This window comes from Schistocerca americana, chromosome 6, assembly GCF_021461395.2.
Source record: "Schistocerca americana isolate TAMUIC-IGC-003095 chromosome 6, iqSchAmer2.1, whole genome shotgun sequence".
NCBI lineage: Eukaryota > Metazoa > Arthropoda > Insecta > Orthoptera > Acrididae > Schistocerca > Schistocerca americana.
Window position 1 is genome coordinate 330,095,967 of NC_060124.1, and position 21,075 is coordinate 330,117,041.

Below are 21,075 nucleotides of genomic sequence, written 5' to 3' on the forward strand. Positions count from 1 at the left end.
ACAGCACCTGGGAAAGTGCATCCACATTGGAGTGCTGTGTGGTAGATTGATGATGAATCTCTGAAGTATAATTCCTGAGTAACAATGCACACTATTGCAACTGCTGCTCTATTTTACGAGGAAGTTTCAAATGAGGGACAATCAACAAAATAAACGGCTTGTGATTGGTGATCAAGTGAAACTTTTCACAATACAGGAAAATGTAAAACATCTGTACACCATATGTGATAGCCAACACCTCCTTCTCAACCTGTGAATAATTCCTCTGCACCACATCTGATGTTTTAGATGCAAATGCAATGGTCTGTTTTGTGCCATCGGAGTATATGTGGGGCAGCACGGCAACCACTCTGCAATCCGATTCATTGGTGGCAAGCATCAAACGTGCGCAGCATGGAACATAGCTGAACAAGGGGCCAATCTAAGGCACTTTTTAAGTTCCCAGAATGAGATTTTCACTCTGCAGTGCAGTGTGTGCTGATATTAAACTTCCTGGCAGATTAAAACTGTGCCGGACCGAGACTCAAACTCGGGAAACATCCCCCAGGCTGTGGCTAAGCCATGTCTCCGCAGTATCCTTTCTTTCAGGAGTGCTAGTTCTGCAAGGTTCGCAGGAGAGCTTCTGTAAAGTTTGGAAGGTAGGGGACGAGATACTGGCAGAAGTAAAGCTGTGAGGACAGGGCATGAGTGGTGCTTGGGTAGTTCAGTTGGTAGAGCACTTGCCCGCGAAAGGCAAGGTCCTGCCAGCATGGTAGCTCAGCATGTTCGGTCAGAGCCGGTTGTCCTCTGTAATAAAAAAACTGAGTGGAAGGATCAACAAACTAACTTGAACGGATGTCATTGTGACGTCCGCAACAGCCAGACACAACGATCAACAATGAACAAAATGAAAAAAAAAGAAAAAAAAGGTCCCAAGTTAGAGTCTTGATCCGGCACACAGTTTTAATCTGCCAGGAAGTTTCACTTTTTAAGTTGCATGAAAGCCTTTTGGCATGCATCTGACCACACCAATTTAACACCTTTTTATGCAGTTGATTAAATGGGTGGGAAATGTGGGCCACATTTGCTGTAAACTTGACACAATAATTTACTTTGACAGGGAATGGCTGTAGTTCTTTGAGGTTCTTAGTAACTGGTATTTCAGTGATTGCAGCCACACGATCCTGTGTCGGGGCAAGCCCTTCTCGACTTAATATATGACCCAAGTACATGACTCTTGACACAAAAAACTACATTTTGTTGAGGTGACAGCGCAGATCATTGGCTTGGAGACACTCAAACGACATATGTAGACAGGTGCTGCTCCTGTGTGACCCCAGCAACCATCAAAGCATTTAATTAATTAACACAGTTGGTGTTACCTTGGATGAGCTCCTCAAGGTATCTCTGAAATATCATAGGAGCACTTGAAGCCATGAATGGCAACTTGTTATCATAACATGCTGAATGGCATATTAAGCACTAAAAACTTTCATCTGATCTTCTACAGATAATTGAAAGTAGGTGTCAGTGAGATCTATTTTTGAAAAATACTAACCTCCATGTAATTTAGCCAACAGTTTCTCCTGCCAAGGAAATGGATACAAAAGAACATTTGCTTGAGCCTCATCAGTAGATTTAAAATCACCACAAAAGCAGAGTGATCCATTAGGCTGCCGCGCTAAAAACATGGACATAGCCTACTGGCTAGACAATACTGGTGATAGAACACCCACACACTTTGCAAGCTACCTGTTTCTGCTTTAACTTTCTCATGCATGGTGAAAGGTGCCAGACAAGCCCTACAAAACTTAGGCACTGCCGATTGGTTTTAGGAAATGTGGGTCTGGAACCCCATTGCACAGCCTTGTGTAGGTTGCTTATATTGTGCACACAATGCATCAAGTTCCATGAATATGATTTCAGGTGAAACCAAATTAACCTGGTCCTGCACTTGAAAACCAAAAAGTGAAAAAGCATCCAAGAGTTGACTACAAGCAAAGTTAGTTGCTGAGCAACGTTTTTATACTTAGCTTGGATGATGATCTGACCCCACAACAGGATCGACTGGCCATTGCATATCACTACTTTGCGGTGAGGGGACTGTTACTGCAGGGAGCCAATGCAGTGATACATTTCCTCATTAATCAGAGACATGACTGCACCTGTGTCCAACAGGAAACCTGCCATCGTCCTATGAATGAACAGTTGCAACATGAGAAGCTGCATCTCGTAGTCTGCTGCCTTGTGCATCTGCAAAATAGTATGCACTGTGCTGATGGCTGCAATTGTTGGCACACCCCAACTGAGGCAGACGGTCACGAGGTGCCCCAGTTTGTGGCAAGCAAAATAGATGACATAATGGAAAGAGGAGTGACATTGTTGATGCTGTGGGCCTCAATCTGACAATCTGAACACAGTTTGATGGCATGGATTTTGTTGTAGTTTCTTGACAACTGCAGGGAGGGAAATGCTGAAAAAGCCTCTGCTAGGTTGGGGCATGCCATCAGTGATGAAAGTGTTTCCATTTGTGTGGATATGCCAACAATGAGGGAAAGAAATCACTAACTAATGCACTGTCTACTACATTTCTTGTTGCCAGACAACAAGACAAATGGTATATTGGATGATGATGTTAACTGGCATCAGTGATCATGAAGTAGAATGGCGACTAAGACTACTAACATTCTCGAAACCCAAGGACTCATGAATCAGAACTTTTCTGACACAGTTACTCTGTAAAGTTTGGCAATTGGTAACACATTACTCAAGGTGGGGTCAGGCACCTCCAAAACTTTCACTTTAGTAGCTTGATCTGAAGCGAAACACATAGTAATGTCACCAGTTAAGGAGTCTGCATATGATGCGTCACACTCTTTATGGGAAAAGTCACATTTATGTGCCAAGCCTTGTAAATAATCAGCCCATGCTGCATAGGATTGTTTATTATGCTTAACACATAGGTTAAACCTGAACCTAGCCACAACAATGTGTGTTTGGTGGTTGTAATAGTCAATCAGCAAACATCAGAAAAAGTCAAACTCCTAGAATCCAAGTGTGGGTATACTTTTTGCACCCCTTCATACTGTTTACTAGTAGAAGACAGGAAAATCACTTTTAATATTTTTGTGGGATGTAAAAATTTAAAAACCTCTCTCACACTGGCCTGATTTAGCTTCACTGATCAGGATAGTAAAAAACGTGCGTATATTAAGGGAATTTTCATTCACAAAGCAGGCTTATCACATTCACACAGTTCAATACTGTTCTATCCTGATAAAATTGAGCTTAACTTAAATTCCATAAGGCAATGAAGCAATTTCGAAGTCTCGGCGCGATGAAAATTGTCAGTCAATCTCCTAAAAACATTTGTAATAATTATTAACTTTTGGTGATCACATGGGGAAGACCGGAGATCTGCTGGTAAAACCATGTTAGCCTATTTATTGAAAGTAATAAGCTGGATATCTTGAGCATACAAAACGGCAGGTTCATCCAGTGTAAATCAGACGTTCCCCACTGATCCCGTGCAACAGAGCGTAGTAAGCAGACACTGTCAATAATAATCAGTTAAATAATACACGAACACACTTACTTTAGTTTAATTCATGTATTAAATTCCTTCTCATACAGAATCTCATCAAGATGGCGACTAGTTCAACAATACATACATATACATCTTCCTTCTTTCACGGCTAATCGGCAAGATCTCCTTCATTATTTTTTCATAAGAGAAAACATAGATAGCAGAGAAGCTATTCCATGGAGTAAATGGATGCTCCAAGGAATAATAGGGCTTGAAACTACTTTGCATTGATAATCATCGTATATTAAAGTTTAGGAATTGGTAAGATAAGAAGAGATATTTCGAGATATGTACTGAGTTATATAATTTATAAAATTTCTGAAAATACCACGGAGAGACTGCTGCAAGAAACATTACACACTCACTGATCCCCAGGTCAGTTATTTGCCTTGCCTTACAGTGAAGAACAAAACGACATAACTGGATCTCCCGACTCACATTGCGTCATTGAAACAAGTGAATGGCAGAGGAGTAGGCAAGCCAAACTCAGTTTCTGGCTGCTGTTAGTTTTGCAGAAGCTGTAACAGCTGTGTCTGCTGTTGCTGGTGGAGTTTCCACTGCCTGTCTTGCTGTTACCATTGCTGCTGGTGCTGCTGCTGTTGTTGTTGCCATTGTTTTTGCTGCAGTTGCAACTGCTGCTCCCACAGCTTGATAAACTCAGGATCCATGCCACACTGGAATAGTTTCATTGGGAAAAAGATCATGTCACAAATTTTTTGCCCACTCTGTATCAGTATAAACACAGTTTATGATTTTCCGCACTGGTGGTAACAAGACAACTGGAAGAACGAAACAGAGGGTTCTGATGATGACTAACAGTCATTGAATAGTAAGTAATACATGTCCAGAAAATAGTGAAGTCATCTAAGCATATGCCACAACCCAAGGGAAAGTCCAATTCACAAAAAATTAATAAAATACTATTCTACCCAGATGCCAGGCTTCAGTGACTAGCGAGAGACTGGCAGCAATCAGCAGACTGTGGTATATGAGCAAGCACTCAGAGGGTGGTGCCACCTCGCAGGATTGCCACAGTGGTTGCACCCCACAGGGGCGTGAAAATTTGGCTGTTGCCTGGAGCCTGAGTATCTCTGATGTGTACTCTCTGTCAGTGCTCAGGCTAGGTGGGGATCTAAATCACCTTCAGATATTAAAGTGGCCAAGCTGTTTAGCATCTGCAATATTTTCAGGAGGAGTGAAGGCAACTACAAATGTTTCATTACCACAGAGGTTACTCAATAATCATCTTAGTGTATCATTTGAGCTTTACCATTGCAGGGAAAGAGCAGCAAAGAGAGGTGCAAAGACACTAATCCGTTTCCCCACATTGGGAGTGGTATCTCGAAGATTGGCAGGATTCTAAACAAGTAAAAGACGCTACTACATATGTTTCTACTTAATAATAGTAATAATAATGCTTGATTTAATATAAAAAGTATTGCATAGCAAAAAAAGTCATGATTGTAAGATTGTTTTTAAATAATGGAAGGTCCAGGTTGGAATATCAACAATATTATGAAAAGGATATATTGCTACTCAGCATAAAGATGACACACTGGCCAAAGCCTTCTTTAGAAAGGAAAACACACACACATTCACACAAGGAAGCACACCTCACGTGCACATGACCACTATCTTTGGCCAGGATTCTGGCCAAAAATGGTGGTCATTTGTGTGTGAGGTGTGCTTGCTTGTGTGATTATGTATGTGTTTTCCTTTCTGAAGAAGGCTATGGCCATAAACTCAGATTTGTAACAGTCTTTTTATCCTGCCTGTCTGCAACTCAGCATGTCTTCATCACTGTGATTAGTAATCTGTACTTTTCATAATACTGTTAAGACTGTTTATAGTTTACATGGATATTCTTTCACAGCTCATTTCTTCCATACAAGTAAATTGAGATACAGTAAGAGGAAGGAAATATTGCCCTACATTCAGTATGTCATAGTAAAAACAAATAAAAAGAAACACATTATTTAGTATTAAGCAGGACATTTTACTGACATGATTTTCTATTCTGCATGAAATAACAGTTCCTATCAGTGATGTAAACAAAAAAGGACTGTTAAGTAGGTTTTTAGGTAAATTTCCAGATTCAGTGTAAGACTTACAGTGGTTTGGTACAGTGTATTCGTTCATCTCATTCCCATGCATTTTGAACTATTCTCACATAGTGTTGTCCTGTGTCTATTATGACGGTATTTCTCTTTGGTTCTTGTGTTATGTTAGTGTAGACTAGTGTTTATGATTGGCTTTAATTTTCCAACCATTAAAACTACTCTAAAAATACAATTAAAATACCTGTTTTTGAAGATGAACTTCAAGTCTAGCCCCATGGATGATTCTCGTGGCTATTTTCTGCCAAACCAATAGCCTGTTTAAATTACCTTAAGTTGATATAACCCATATTTCTATTGCATAATTTATGTTTGAGGAAAGTAAATAAATTGAAAGGAAACAAATTAAAAAATAAATAAATGAAAACTTAGCAATGTTCTGAAACCGCTACTGTGGACAGTCACTTAATTTTTGGAATGTTTCTATTTGCTTTAATCCTTTATAAATCTGAAATATTATTTCTAGTATGAATATTTTCCATTTGTTCTAGTATTTGGTAGAGAAAATCGAGAAAATTGCAGTTCCACATAAACATTAAGCTATTCGTCTGCAAGTGATAAAACAAATATCCAATTATGAGTTCATATTAGCTCAGACAGCTTTGAAGTGATATTAAACTGCAAACTAGTTGATCTTTGTTTTGTAATATGAAATGTTTCAGTAACAATTTTTTTCCCAGGGAAGTAAGTGGGTTGTTTCTCTCATTACTTCAGTCTGGGCAGTTTGAGGCTGCTCTGGCAGTAGTTGAGCCCATGCTATCTCTCCTAAAGCAGCAGTCTCCCACAGATGAAAGCAAGGGACTAAACCAAGGAACAGCAGAAGTGTCAGCAGCAGTAAAGAAGGAATTAAACATACGCAAGTCCAAGTGAGCATGCAATATATTGTCCCATTCCTTCTTGCTTCTGTCTCTCTTTAAGATTTGCACTATGTCTTGCTTTTGCAATTGAAATTTTTACTTAAGTCAACTTTTCTTTTTTTCCATTCATTTACCTCAAATTCTCCTAGGTGTTTGTTGTGATAATTTTTATGCACGCAACTTCAATTGTGTTCCTGCTTCACCATATTTTACATGCAATTTAGGTGCATTGCTACAAGTTAAACATAAACATTTGCTTCATCATGGTAAAAATAATTTTATTTGAACTGGTACAAGCTAATAATATATTATTTCTTAGTTTTTCATTATTAGTTTCTGACTGATTGTACTCACAGAACTTTCATACAAATCAACATAATCATTTCTGAATTTGTGTATGTAACATAAAACCAATCTACATTGAAGTGTATGCTACCAGAAGAGCCAGAAACATAGCAAGTTGGAAGCTCCTCCATCTGCTATGTTTCCTGCACCCATGAATTACTAAAATGTTTTTGTTTTCTCACTCTGTATCTAATGCAGCTATACAAATAATATTTAAAATGTACTTGAGTATGTAAAATTTCTGTTTATCCAAAATTCCATTTAAAACTGTAATTCAGTTAGGTATATTTATCTTCCTGATCCAATTAGTTTCACTTGAAGTTCAGTTAATTGAAAGACATGACTGTTATAACGTCAAGTTGAACACATATATTTCAAAGATAACACAATACATGTAAGTCACAGATCAAGTAGACAAGTAAGACATGTGTACATGGTAACAGTCAAATCAGCACTGAGTCCAAGTCTAGCGGCCGCTGCCTGGCTGGCCGCTTAGGTGGCGCGACTGCTGCATGGTTGGCAGATATCTCCGCATGTAGAGGACACACGTAACTGTGCAGAGGCACTTTGAAAGATCGGCGAGTCACAACATTTTTCCCGCCTTTGAATTTTTTGCACTGGTCTTGATGGAGGTGGTGTGTAGATTGCTAACGTCCATAGGTGTTGTTTGACTGGGCATAAAGTCTCGAGGAGGAAGCTTCCCGTATGGACGGAAGTGTCCCCGATGATAACGGGTCGAGATGACAGGAGACGTAGGTGTCGAATCTGTGGGGGCCTTGTCCATCAATCTGCCCATTGCGCAAGTCCGGTTGTCATAATAGGAGACATGGGCGATGTGTTGGCGTCTGAAGGAGAAGGAGGCGAGTAGAGTTGCTTCGACAGATGATGGCAATCCGGTTCCTGCATGGGCATGTCTCCTGGTGGCGTCCATTCTTGTGCTGGCACCGAGATAATGGTGAGAGGGCTGCGTTGTGAGTAATGAGAGATGCCAAGATCCCGAACGTCAGGTAGAGCCGAAGGTGGTGTAGCAGCATTCGGAACAGGCGTTGTCAGCACACGAGGCCGAAGCTGGTACAAATGATGCACTGCAACACCCGTGTCCATCTGGATTTCATACAGGCGTTGGCCACGGTGTTGTAAGACGTGGCCAGGACTCCATTTTGGCCGCCTGCCATATCCCCGTACCCATACAAGGTCACCAGTGGTGAACCGGCCAAGTGAAGGCACCCACGGCCGTGAGATGCAAGGCCGCAGAAGATGAAGTAGCATGCGGGGCTGTCAGCCATGTCAGAGCTCAGCTGGGCTGTGGTCGCCCATGGGGGTGAAACGGTAAAAAGCTGAAATTGGAGAAGCGTATCATCAGCAGCATAAGAAGTCAGGAGTTTCCTATCTGAGCCTTAAATGTGCGGACCAGTAGTTCAGCCTCACAGTTTGACTGTGGATGGAACGGAGGGGCCATGACATGCATGACGCCGTGATGGGCACAAAAATCCACAAATTCGGGAGAGGCAAATTGTGGACCATTATCAGTAACAAGAGTAGAGGGAAGGCCTTCCAAAGAGAAAATGCAAGCTAGAGAATTTGTGGTTGCCACAGTGGTAGGGGACATGCAAAGGACAAGTAAAGGAAAGTTAGAGTAGGCATCAATTACGAGTGGCCAATAAGTACCTAAAAAAGGTCCCGCGAAGTCAGCATGAATACACTCCCAGGGCTTCTCAGGCAAAGGCCACGGTGACAAAGATGACTTCGGGGTGGCGGCCTGTGACGCGCTAGGTCCACAGGCAGTGGCCATGTGTGCGATTTCAGAGTCGATGCTGGGCCAGTATACATGACATCACGCCAGAGATTTTGTGCAAGAGACACCCCAGTGCCCTTGGTGAAGGAGGCGCAAGACCGAAGCACGCAAAGATGCAGGTACCACAACATGCGGCGAAGCACTGTCAGTAGAAAGGAGGATAACACCATCCCTAGCCGTAAGGCGGTAGCACTAAGCGTAGTAGTTCCGCAACAGATCAGGAGTCTTAGCGGACAGACGATCTGGCCAACCCTTCTGAATACAGTGTAAAACCCAGGAGAGGGTAGGGTCAGAACCCGTAGCAGCCGCCAGCCAGTCCCCGGTGATGGGGAACCTGTCCACAACCCGCTGCTCGGCAACATCCAGGTGGAAACACAAAAGTTCGTCCCTATCGAATGCCAGATCAGGACCCATGGGAAGGCGAGACAGTGCATCAGCATTCGCATGTTGAGCCATTGGCTGGAAATGTATCTCATAATTGAAACGAGACAGGTAAAGAGCCCAACACTGGAGGTGGTGTGTGGCCTTGTCGGAAGTGGCGTTGATGATTGAAACAAGGAAACAAGTGGTTTGTGATCCATAACAAGATGAAATTTGGATCCATAGAGAAAACCACCAAACTTATGAAGAGCATAAACGATGGCCAAAGCTTCTTTTTCAATTTGAGAATATTTTCGTTGGGCATCTGTGAGCGTTTTGGAGGCATAAGCAATGGGTTGTGCAGAACCGTCAGAAAAACGGTGCGCAAGGACTGTACCGACCCCATATTGAGAGGTGTCCATGGCAAGAACAAGATGTTGGCCAGGTCAATAATTAGCCAGGCACGGGGCCTGTTTCAGCATAGTCTTCAATTTCTGGAAAGCTGCATCGCATGATGTGAACCAGTGAAAGGGCACATTTTTATGCAACAGGCATTGCAACAGCTGAGCCACCAAAGCCGCAGACGGTAAAAACATGTGATAGTAGGCTATTTTCCCCCAGAAGGCCTGCAGTTCCTTTACAGATGTAAAGCAAGGAAGGGCATCGATCGCAGCGACAGTTTGCTGAAGCGGACGAATACCATCCCGAAACAGTTGAAACCCCAAGTACGTGATAGATGCCTGAAAAAATGTTGATTTCTGAAGATTACACTTAAGACCGGCAGTCTGTAAGACATGAAAAAGAGTGCGGAGATTCTGAAGATGTTCTTCAGTGGTGGAGCCAGTGACAACAATGTCGTCTATGTAATTTATACACCCAGGGACAGGGAGCAATAATTGTTCCAAAAATCGCTGAAAGAGAGCAGGGGCACTGGCAATCCCGAATGGCAATCATAGGTATTGATAGAGTCCGAAAGGCGTGTTAAGGACCAGAAACTGCCGGGAAGTTGATGATAAGTTTCTGACAGGTCAAGTTTAGGAAAATACTGGTCTCCAGCAAGTTCTTCAGGTCAGAGCATAGGGTAAGTGTCGATGAGGCATTGAGCATTTACAGTGGGTTTGAAATCACCACAGAGATGAATATCACCATTGGGCTTAGCAACGACAATGGCAGGAGAGGACCACTCACTGGAGGTGACAGGAAGCAAGATCCCTGAAGCAGTGAGATGATCCAGCTCCCATTTTACCCGATCAGGAAGGGCCACAGGAATGGGCCGAGCCCGAAAAAACTTAGGCTGAGCAGTGGGTTTGAGCGTGATATGAGCTTAAAAGCCATTTGCACAGCCTAACCCAGGAGAAAAAAGGGACAAAAGTGTCATCGACAAGGAATCCAAGTGGGCATAAGGAATAGCATCAGAGACGATATTGACAGAGTCATCTATGGAGAACCCAAAAACATGAAAGGCATCGAAACCAAAAAGATTCTCCGCATTACTATGGTCGACCACAAATATAGGAACAGTGCGAACGAAGGATTTGTAAGATACCTCAGCATCAAATTGTCCCAAGAGAGAAATCTTCTGTTTATTGTACGTTTGTAACTGCCTAGTGACAGGTGATAGGATTGGAGAACCCAACTGAAGATATGTCTGAGAGTTGATTATAGTGGCAGCAGAACCAGTATCCACCTGCATGTGAACATCCCGACCAAGTATTTGGACAGTGAGGAATAACTTCCCTGAAAGGGAAGAAGTACCATTGACAGACAACGCAGAAGCAGAATCAGTGTCACGTTCATGAACATGAGATATGCGGTCGGATTTGCAAACGGATGACACATGGCCCTTCTTGTTGCAATTGTGACACACAGCTCAACATTGGTGACAATCCTCCCGTAAATGTTTTGTAAAACACCACGGACATGAAGGAAGTTGCCGTGGGTTTTGCTGCAGTTTCTTAGAGGTTTGTTAACAGTTAGGCTGAGGCTGCACTTGGGAGCGTACTGCGGCCACATCGGCCGGTGGGGCCACGCCGCATGCGTCGTCAACAGCACGCAGCGGTTGTATTTCCCCGACGTCACCCCATGCCTCTATTTGTGCTCCAGCGGTGTGAGAAATTTCAAAAGACTGTGTGATGGATAGGACTTTATCGAGAGTCAGATTTGCCAACTGAAGGGCACGTTGCCTAACTTCTATGTCGAGCACCGACCGGATAATAGCATCCCATACCATGGAATCGGCATAGGATTCTTTGTGAACATCAGTAACAAATTGACAGTTTCGACTGAGGCTGTGAAATTCAGCAGCCCAAGCGCGATAGGATTGATGCAGTTGTTTTTGACAACGATAAAAGGCAACACGAGAGGCTACCACATGCGTATGCTTTTGAAAATATATGGACAGTAGTGAGCAAATTTCAGCTAAGGACAAAGATGCAGGATCTTTCAAAGGAGCCAATTGCGACAACAACCGATACATTTGAGGTGAAATCCATAAAAGGAACAGAGACTTACATGTTTGTACGTCTGTGACATGAAATGCCAAGAAGTGCTGTCGAAGACGTTTTTCGTAATCAGACCAGTCTTCCGCCATCTCGTCTCAAGGAGGAAAAGGAGGTATTGACAACGACGAGAGACACCCCGCATTGGATGCCACGATGAAATCACGAAGCCCCGATGTGAGAAGCATTTGATGTTCAATGAGACCTTGCAATAGTTGCTTTAAAGTAGCCATGGAAACCCCTGGGTCAACAACGAAAAACAAAAATTCACTACCTCTTCAGTAATTGTTATAACGTCAAGTTGAACACATATATTTCGAAGACGACACAATACATGTAAGTCACAGATCAAGTAGACAAGTAAGGCATGTGTACATGGTAACAGTCAAATCAGCACTGAGTCCAAGTCTAGCGGCCGCTGGCTGGCTGGCCGCTTAGGTGGTGTGGCTGCTGCATGACTGGCAGACAGCGCCACATGTAGAGGACGTGCATAACTGTGCGGCGGCACTTTGAAAGATCGGCGAGTCACAACAATGACTACTTGATATTTTGACTATAGTAAATAATGGGGAAACACACTGATCTAATAGAATACTAAATGCTGTTACCATTCATTCAAAAGTAGATATTTCATTCTTTTTGAAAACATACTTGAAGCTAATTAACTTCCAAGATAACTAACATTGAAAGTTGAGAACCTCATAGTTTTGAACTGCCTTTTTTCCATTCATGCTTACAAGATTCTGAATTTTAACACTGTACTTTTCTTGCTATATGTTGTCTAGATCAGACCACCCCTCTCTCTTATTAAGTTAGACACTAATTAAGATTTTTTATTAATATATAATTTAAATGTTTTATTTTCAAGTTGGGTCCCGTACTTGCAAGCTGGGTATTTCTAACTCAGAAGCATAATAATGTTCTGTATACTTTTATAATTTACTAACCTTCAATATTTTCCATAAACAGCATAACAGTTAAGTCCTATAATCCAAAAAATAGCAAAATGTTTACTTACCCAATTTTCAAAACATTAAATAGTTTCAGAAATCAGAACATGTTCTTACACCTACCCTCAAAATCACTAGCCTGAAACCAGCAGACTATGATGTAACTTCATTATTTCAATTTGTGTTAGAGTCTGGCTTCAGATACAAAATGTATAACACTTACGTTGAAAGAGGCTGTGACCAGAAATTACAGATGTAATAACTATGTTGATGTGTATAGCAAAGTCTGCCTCAGTCGCTCTGGTAAAAACAGTATTAATTAGTGCCACATTTTTTTCACTGTGCAACTTTGTATAATTTTGCCCAACATGAAAAACTGTAAGTGTGAAACCTAAGTTGATTTTCATTTGCCACACTGAACTATTGTTGATTATTTCATCAAGAATATGTTTACTGCACAGAAACGTGATAGCATTAGCTGTAGCAAACTGCATTATGTAGGTTTTCCCTTACCTGCATATAAAAGAGAATTGTGAAACATGAACTGACCATCGCTCACAAATACGTCACAAGTGAAAGTTAAAGTGATGATTTCCAATGTTAAAAACTGTGTGACCTACATGATTGGAACTATTCTTTTTGTCATTGATAGTTTTCAGCCTCTTTTAATGGCCAAGGGAAGTCTCAGCCACCAAAAGCACCAAACCACATAAAGTGGATCAGTAATAAATTACAATGTTCACTCATTAGAGACACAGGAATAGTCACGTACAGAGAATATATCACAGGTTTCAATTTGAATTTAGCAGAGTTTGTAAGATGAACCTTTATTGTTGGACTATCCATGTCCATTTTGCCAGCAAAGGTGCAATAGTTGGCTCAACTGTTGGCTTTCCTAGCACATAAAATGCAAGTTGCTGTTTTGATGGTTTTTCAGCATGGACAACAGTCATGAATCAATTCAGGCAAATCTGGACTTCCTGGATGTAAGTGTGCAAATTGTGCAGCTTCTACCACGTCATGGTGAACAGCAAAGTCTGCTAAAAGATGTCCTTGAGTTCAGAGACATGATAGATTCAATGGACACATCTGGTAAGCATGATGAGACTTCTTAAAATCTGCCTCTCCTTATTAATTAAATAAATTTTCAGCTTCATTTAATAGAATGTGTCAGACATATAAATTTGTGTACTTGCAATCATTATTCCTTACATTTTTTAAAGACATTTAGAGACTATACTTTTTTCATATAATGCCAAATATAATTATGAAGTATACGTCTACACATAAGTGACTTATGTTTGTCCATATATAATGCATAGAAGCTAGCTGGGGTCAATGATGCGGTATGAAGGAGTTGTCAGATTATCATAGGGGAGAACAGTATGGGAGGCTGTTCAGAAACATTGTGATGGTGTGGAATATGTGTACACATACAGGATATAAGATTGAAATCTTTTCATGGAGGGGAGATGGGTCCTTCTAGGAGCAAACCTGAGAATATTGTGAAGAACCCAGAGTCAGAGAAACATATTAGGAAACAAGTCATGAATGATTTAGAGTGCACTGGAAAAGCAACAGGAGGAGTGTAAAACTTTCAATATTAATTAATGGGATGAAAACATGACAAAATGCAGAGGCTGTTAGAAAGAAGGAACTAATAGAGAATGAGGCTAAGAATTCAGGAATAAAAAAGTGCAGTTCAGAATACTGGTTTTATGTGAAGATTTAGATGGTTTCAGTTGTTATGCAACTGTTTAAGCCAATCAAATTGTGCTTATTAGTAGTATCTGTAACTGTTTTGTTCAGTTGGCCACAGTTTGTCAGTGGCTGTTTATCTGACAGAATAGTTGGTTTGTAGACATTACTATACAATGGTTGCAGTTAAGTTGGTAAATGGGTGTGCATAGTTTTAAATGTGGCTTCACCTCTTACATGATTTGAGATTTTAAGTGACAGTGCAGCTGGAGTAAGTGGTAGGCAGATATTTTGAGCAGGTCTTGTGTTTTTTAATCTGCCAGGAAGTTTCTTGTGTTTGAGCCTTCCATAGGATCCCATGCAGTAGGACTAGTTTGAGAGCCAGAATGGGATAGATAAGGACAAAGTTGAATGGGCAGCAGCAGACCATTTTGAAAGGGTGGGAAACAGTGTGTAAGTCATAATTCCATTTTTGGGGTGTGATTACAATGAAACCCTATCACAGAATGTGATTCAGTTGTTTCAGGCGTGAGTGGTATTAAATGATGAAGGGTTGTGGCTGGTCAGCAAGTGTGCAAGAAAAATTGACTGTTTGTAGGAATAATGCACCAGGTATGTGTCTCTAGACATGGTGGAGAGGGAATATCTAGTCCAGGAAGGTCTTGCCAAACCATCAGCGTATTGCAATAGCAAACTGCTTTATATCTAGATTAATGAAGTGATTGGTGGTTGAACATAGTTCATGTGATAGAGGCGTTGTTGTTGTCTTCCCAATACTTGCATACACAGTATGGGTATGGCAACCACAAGTGAGCAAATTCCTTACTGAATATGTTCACAAGTTCCTTAGTAACAAGCAGTATGGAGTTTGCTTTGCAATATTGTAATAATCTTACCATTTTTCATCATAATTTTAATGCTAGAGTCAATCAACTGATGCTGCCTTCATAGCTGAGCTCGCTAATATACATCTGTGGAGTTGCACTCTACTCAGAGATAAAAAGGTTCAAATCCACATGGTGGAACATTTCACTGCCAGCATTTAGCTGAAAATGGGAGAAGAGGTAGTGGCATAAGGTTTCTGATGGCCTGGATTAAATTCCAAACTTGTCTGCAGTGTTTTGTGAAGTAAGGGCATCTGACATGGCACTCCTATTGTCGCTATTTGAGAGGAGAGGCCAGTTTGCTAGCACAGGTTTCATTAACTCCCTTCCCATAATCCATAACAATCAACACTACACTGTACAAATATGTATCATAACCATCCACATGACACAGATACACATGCGACGCTTCATAACAGGTTGGAGGAAGACAATGGCAAACAACCAGGATGGTGATTCAGGATTCCTGCATCTGCTCTCCTTTGCTCATTTCCTGACTGTTTGACTACTTTGGCTTTTGTCAGTTGGCTCTAATAATTAGAAACTGAGGTAGGAAGTTAATATAACATTTCTTTGGGGAGGAGGGGAGGTAGAGGGGGTTGGTATTTTTGAACCTTTCTGTCAGCAGATTGATACAAACATAAAATCATATATATACCTCTAGCTATTAGTTACTTTCTAATTCAGGTATCTAAGTTATCCAGGGGTGAGGGCATGCATTATGTAAAGACAATTTTCTAAGGAGTCATCAGTGAACTGGAGGTTGTAACTTTACTTGCCTGGTATTCTGCACTTTGTAACTGCTCTGGAACTTGGTGTGGATTTTCTTCCCATTGTGGAAGTATCTTATGGACTTATGTCAAATAATGTAAACCTTGCTGCAGTACTCAATATTCAATTTCTTTATGTTTACTTACAATCTGTCTCACTGTCTAATGGTTAGCTTTGTCAAAATCAATGGTTTCAGCATATAAACCAGGTGGGCAGTTGTATCCATAGGCTCCATAAGTCACAGTTTACTACTGGTCACTTAATACACAGATTCACAATATTTATGCACAGTAGTTAAAGTTTGATTACTGAATACGAACCAACTGCTCAGTTTACATTTTGGATTAATGCTGTTGACAGGCTGATGGCAACGTAGAGACGTTTTATCATTCGAATACAGAACACTGACTGACATATAAAGTGAAGTTTACACTTTAGTAGCTGACTGCAGGCTGGCAGTAGTGATGTGTGTATGTGTGTGTGTGTGTGTGTGTGTGTGTGTGTGTGTGTGTGTGTGTGTGTGTGAGTTGCATTTGCCTGAGCATTTGTTTGTGTGTATATTGTGTAATTCTGATGAAGGCCTTTTTGGCCAAAAGCTGTTGTTGTTTGACGGTCTTTTTGTTGCGCCTATCTGTGACTCAACATCTCCACTGTATGGTAAGTAGCAGTCTATCCTTTGCATAATGTTATCAGATAGTGACACTGAATTAATTATAATTTGAGTGTTGGGCAGTGACTGACACTGAAGTTAACATTTCAATAACTGAGCATGAACTCACTCAGTCATTGTCCTACTCACCTACTAGTAGATGAACATTAGATTAAAAATCAAAATCAGTTTTACATTTTTAATAATAAGATAAAAGACAGCAGAACTAGAGGACACAAAATTACAAAATAAAAAATCTTATATTTAATTATTAGATGTATAACAAGAAAACATTCTATAACCAGAAAAAGGCGAAATTGTAGGTAGTATTTTATGAAAATTATTTCTACTAAATTGGGTATTTACAAAGCCCATTAAGAAGTTTATAGAATGTGAAATTTTCCAAATTGAATAATTAACAAACTAATAAGTTATTCTAGTGAAAGTAGACATTTTTGTAAGCAGAAAAACCTGTGCTACAAAACTATGGTACTGAGTTTTGAAAATAATTAATACGTAAGATTTGCACTTTCAAGAACATGTGAACATTTGTTGAGAAAACTTGTAGCAGAGCATGAATTCAAGCAAGTAACATTAGTTAAGAAAGAACAATACATTACATACACTTTACGATAACATGTGTATATGCACTCATTGTATAGATCAAGCCAAAGACGTTCATTACCAAAAATGGATAAGTAGCAAACAAATAAAAAATAACAAAATATAGGATTGCAGTTCCTTCACCCTACCTCAGTTCTATACAATGTTAATCTGCAACTTTACACATTCCCAGTCATTGTGAGAATTTTTGAAATTTTAGTTTTCACAACAATTACGTAAAAATGTCAGCTAACTGATCATCTACAGTACTGTACTGGTACTTAATCTCTATATTCCTTTTTAAATAGAAATCTCTAACAAACTCATACTTAAACACACTTCAAGCCCTTGTTCAAGCAGCTAAACATACTTACAGTACCATCTTTGTACATATTAAAAAGCATACTGCATACAAGAAAACACTTGAGTAGTTTACGTGTAAATTCAGATATTTATGACTACAATACACGTATCTGTAAGAATCTGCATGCAGAAAGAACAAGAAAAACAAAAACCCAAAAACATGTGAGCCACTATGGAATAAAGCTTTATAATGCTCTGCCACTCTACATCAGGGGAACAGAAGATGAAGGAAAATTTAAGTCAGAATTAAAAAAGTTTATGATAAATAAATGTTTTTATAGCATAGAGGAATATTTTGAATCCTTAAATCACTAACTGATAGTTGTATTATCAATATCATGTTGTTCTCACTGTTAGTTCTATGTCTCATTTATACTCCTTTAACTCTAAAATTATGTCTAATATATGTTTTCCAAAATGTACTAAATATATATAAATCCATCACTTACAGTACATGTTAAAAGAACATGTAAAAGAGCAACGCATTAATTCAGTGTTTTAATTTTCTACATATTATACAATGTTAATTTTATGTGTTTTAATTCAATATTTTAATTTTCAACATAAAGTTAATTTTTTGTGTTTGATAGAAATTTGTAATATTCTGCTGTGCATATTCTGGACAGTATTATGACAATTCCTATATCATGTAAATGATGAAAAGGATGATAATAAATGAAATGAAATGAAAATGAAATTGTCATGAAACAGCTTCTCAAATCAAAAATATTCTACAACACGAAGTTGCAAATGATACAAATTCTGCTTCTGTAGAATAGAGTGATACAGTACATTGGTTTTTAGTTCCCCAACTTACAGTATTACCAACACTTTTATAGCATAACCTGATGTTGATCTTCTGCCTGACCTATTGTTCCAATTAGCATCAACATAAACTACTACAGTTTCACTGTTCCCCCCCATTCTTACAATGTATCCCATAATTTACTGTGCCTTTTACATAATGTAGTATTCTCTTTAAACATCCCCAATGTGATTCCTTTGGAGCACATTGATAATGACTGAAATAATTAATAGCATAACTTAATGCAGGTTGTGTTGTTTGAGTTACATTAAGAAAACATCCTATTAATTCTCTGTGAGACACTTTGTCATGCAGTTTCTTATCATCCTGAGCTTCTATTCCATGAGTGTTAATTGGCTGTGTTAGTTTGTGTCAAACCTCTTCAACAGGTTTTTCTAAGTTTTCAGCCTCAAAATTATTCCATTCTCCCTCTTATCTCTCTTGATTCTCAAGAACAGCCTCAACTTTACCAAATCTTTTATTTTATTTATTTCGTAAAGTCAGTTTGACTTGTTCAGTTTTCATGTTATGGCTTCCTTGAACAACACTGTCATCTACATATGAGTAACTTAGTTGTAAACAATTGCAAGGAACAGTCAATGACAAACCAAGTTATTGCATGTAAAATATTGTAGGTGATATGCTTCATTCATATTAGATTGTGTCTATTTTGAGATCATTGACAGAGCTTTTCTGTTTGATATGAATTTTTCTCTAGTTAAAGGTTTTGTGAATAAGTTTGCCAAGTTTTTATCAGAATAAACATAATAAATTTCAATCTCATTATTTTCAACACGTTCACGTATATAATGGTATTTAATGTCAGTGTGCTTGGTATGGTTGTGATGTTCTGTGATTTTAATTAGGCAACTAGCAATTTGATTGTCAACGTGGAGTGTTGTTGGTTTGTCTAACTGAAAACCAAGTTCACTGAGAAAATCACGCAACCAAGCAACTTCAGTAGCAGCATATTAAGCTGCTATGTATTCAGCCTCTGTTGTTGATCTGCTTAAACATTTCTACTGACATGAACACCATGTCACAGGTCCACCTGCTAACAAGCTCACATAACCTGTCATTAACCAACAAGTGTCACATTTACCAGCAAAGTCTGCATCTGGGCAGACCACCAGTCCAGTAGAATCAGCTTTGAACCTTATTGTCAAGTCTCAGGTCCCCTGTAGGTACTTCATAATCCTTTTAACAGCATGCCAATGATCGAGACCCTGATTATGTAGAAACCTACTCACCATGCTCACAGTGAACATGATGTCTGGCCATGAGACAGTTGCTGCAAACGTTAAGCTGCTGAATGCCTGCTGATGAAGTTTGCTTCCCATCTCCTTTAACTCATGTTGGTTTGCAGGAGAGTTACCACTGTGCAACATGGTTCCAACATCAAAAGGAGTTGAGTTCAGTTTTGAATCATCCACGTTGAATTTCTGAAGTAAACAATTGATGTAGAGGGGCTTTGTTCAAATTGCAATCCACAGAAGTATTTTACATTGCCTACAGTAATTTTAAACGTTAATCCCAGTACTGTCAAAGCATTTTCCAGTATTTTTGGAGACTTACAAATAAGCAAGCCATGATCCACATAAAATGCTAGGTAAACATCAGTGTCATCTGTTGAAGCATGGAAAACATGTTTGTCTGCATTCAGTTGCACAAAGCCGAACTTTGTCAGAAACTGTGCAAATTTGTGATTTTTTGAGTTTATATAGACTCTTCTTCAGTCTGCAAACATTATTTGAGGCTTCTAGAACAAAACCTTTTGGTTGCTCCATATAAACTTCTTCTTCCAATCCCCATTCAGGAATGCAGTGTTAACATCAAACTGCCTAATTTCTATATCTTGTGAAGCTTCTATGGCTAATAAATCCCTGATTGAATAATATTGGACCACAGGAGAGAACGTCTCTTCATAACCAATGCCTTCTCATTGTTAATAACCTTTTGCACATAGTCTAGCTTTAAAGTGGTCAATTTTTCCTTCAGAATTCTGCTTCACACTATAGCCCCACTTAAACATCCAAGTGCCTTGCGGTTGTGTGGTAATGATACTAGATCCCAAGTTTTGTTCTTCTTCAAGGATGTTATTTCCTCTTCCACTGCTTGTTTCCATTTTGATGACTCTTTTGATGCCATTGCTTCTTCAAAAGTTTGAGGTTCATACACAATGGCAGAACAAGCTATATCTTGGTCCTGAAAATGAGCAGGTGCTCACAGATTACACCAATCTCTCAGATTCATCCTTTGATTTTTTTTTTTTCAATTGTTCACCAGTATCATCCTCTTCAGGTACCTCTTGAAAATCTTTTTGATTTTCTTTTATTTGTTCACCAATATCATCCTCTTCTGATTCCTCTTGAACATCTTATGCAGCATGATCTCCCAGGTAAAATTCAGTATATCTTTGTTCTATGTTTAAGCTATAGGTTTGTTCTTCATTGAAAGAGACATTGCAGGAGAATGTACTTTTCTTTAATTAGGATTGTAGAGGCAATAATGGGTACTATACCCATCATAGACAACCATGATCAATTTATTTGATTTACTATCCCATTTTGATCTAAATTTATCAGTAACATGTATGTATGCTGCTGATCCAAACTTCCTCATGTGTCCTAAAGAAGGAGGTTTTCCAAGTCATTTTTCATGTGGTGTAACATTGTCTTTTCTTTTACATGGTCTGCAATTTAAGATATATGCAGCACAATTTACTGTCTCTGCCCACAATTCATGAGACAAATCAGTACTTAATAAAATAGTGTGTGCACACTCAGTAATGGACATGTTTTCTTGTTCACTTCAG

At 39.5% G+C, this 21,075-nt stretch overlaps 1 protein-coding gene across 1 annotated transcript in view; it reads left to right on the forward strand.

Annotated features, from left to right (window-relative positions):
• The window catches only part of LOC124619798, a 424,654-nt gene that overhangs the window by 244,617 nt on the left and 158,962 nt on the right, over positions 1-21,075 (forward strand). Inside the window, exons 20-21 of the mRNA XM_047146390.1 lie at positions 6,363-6,548; positions 13,425-13,579. Coding sequence (XP_047002346.1) covers positions 6,363-6,548; positions 13,425-13,579 — 341 coding nt within the window. The remainder of the gene's footprint in view (positions 1-6,362; positions 6,549-13,424; positions 13,580-21,075) is intronic.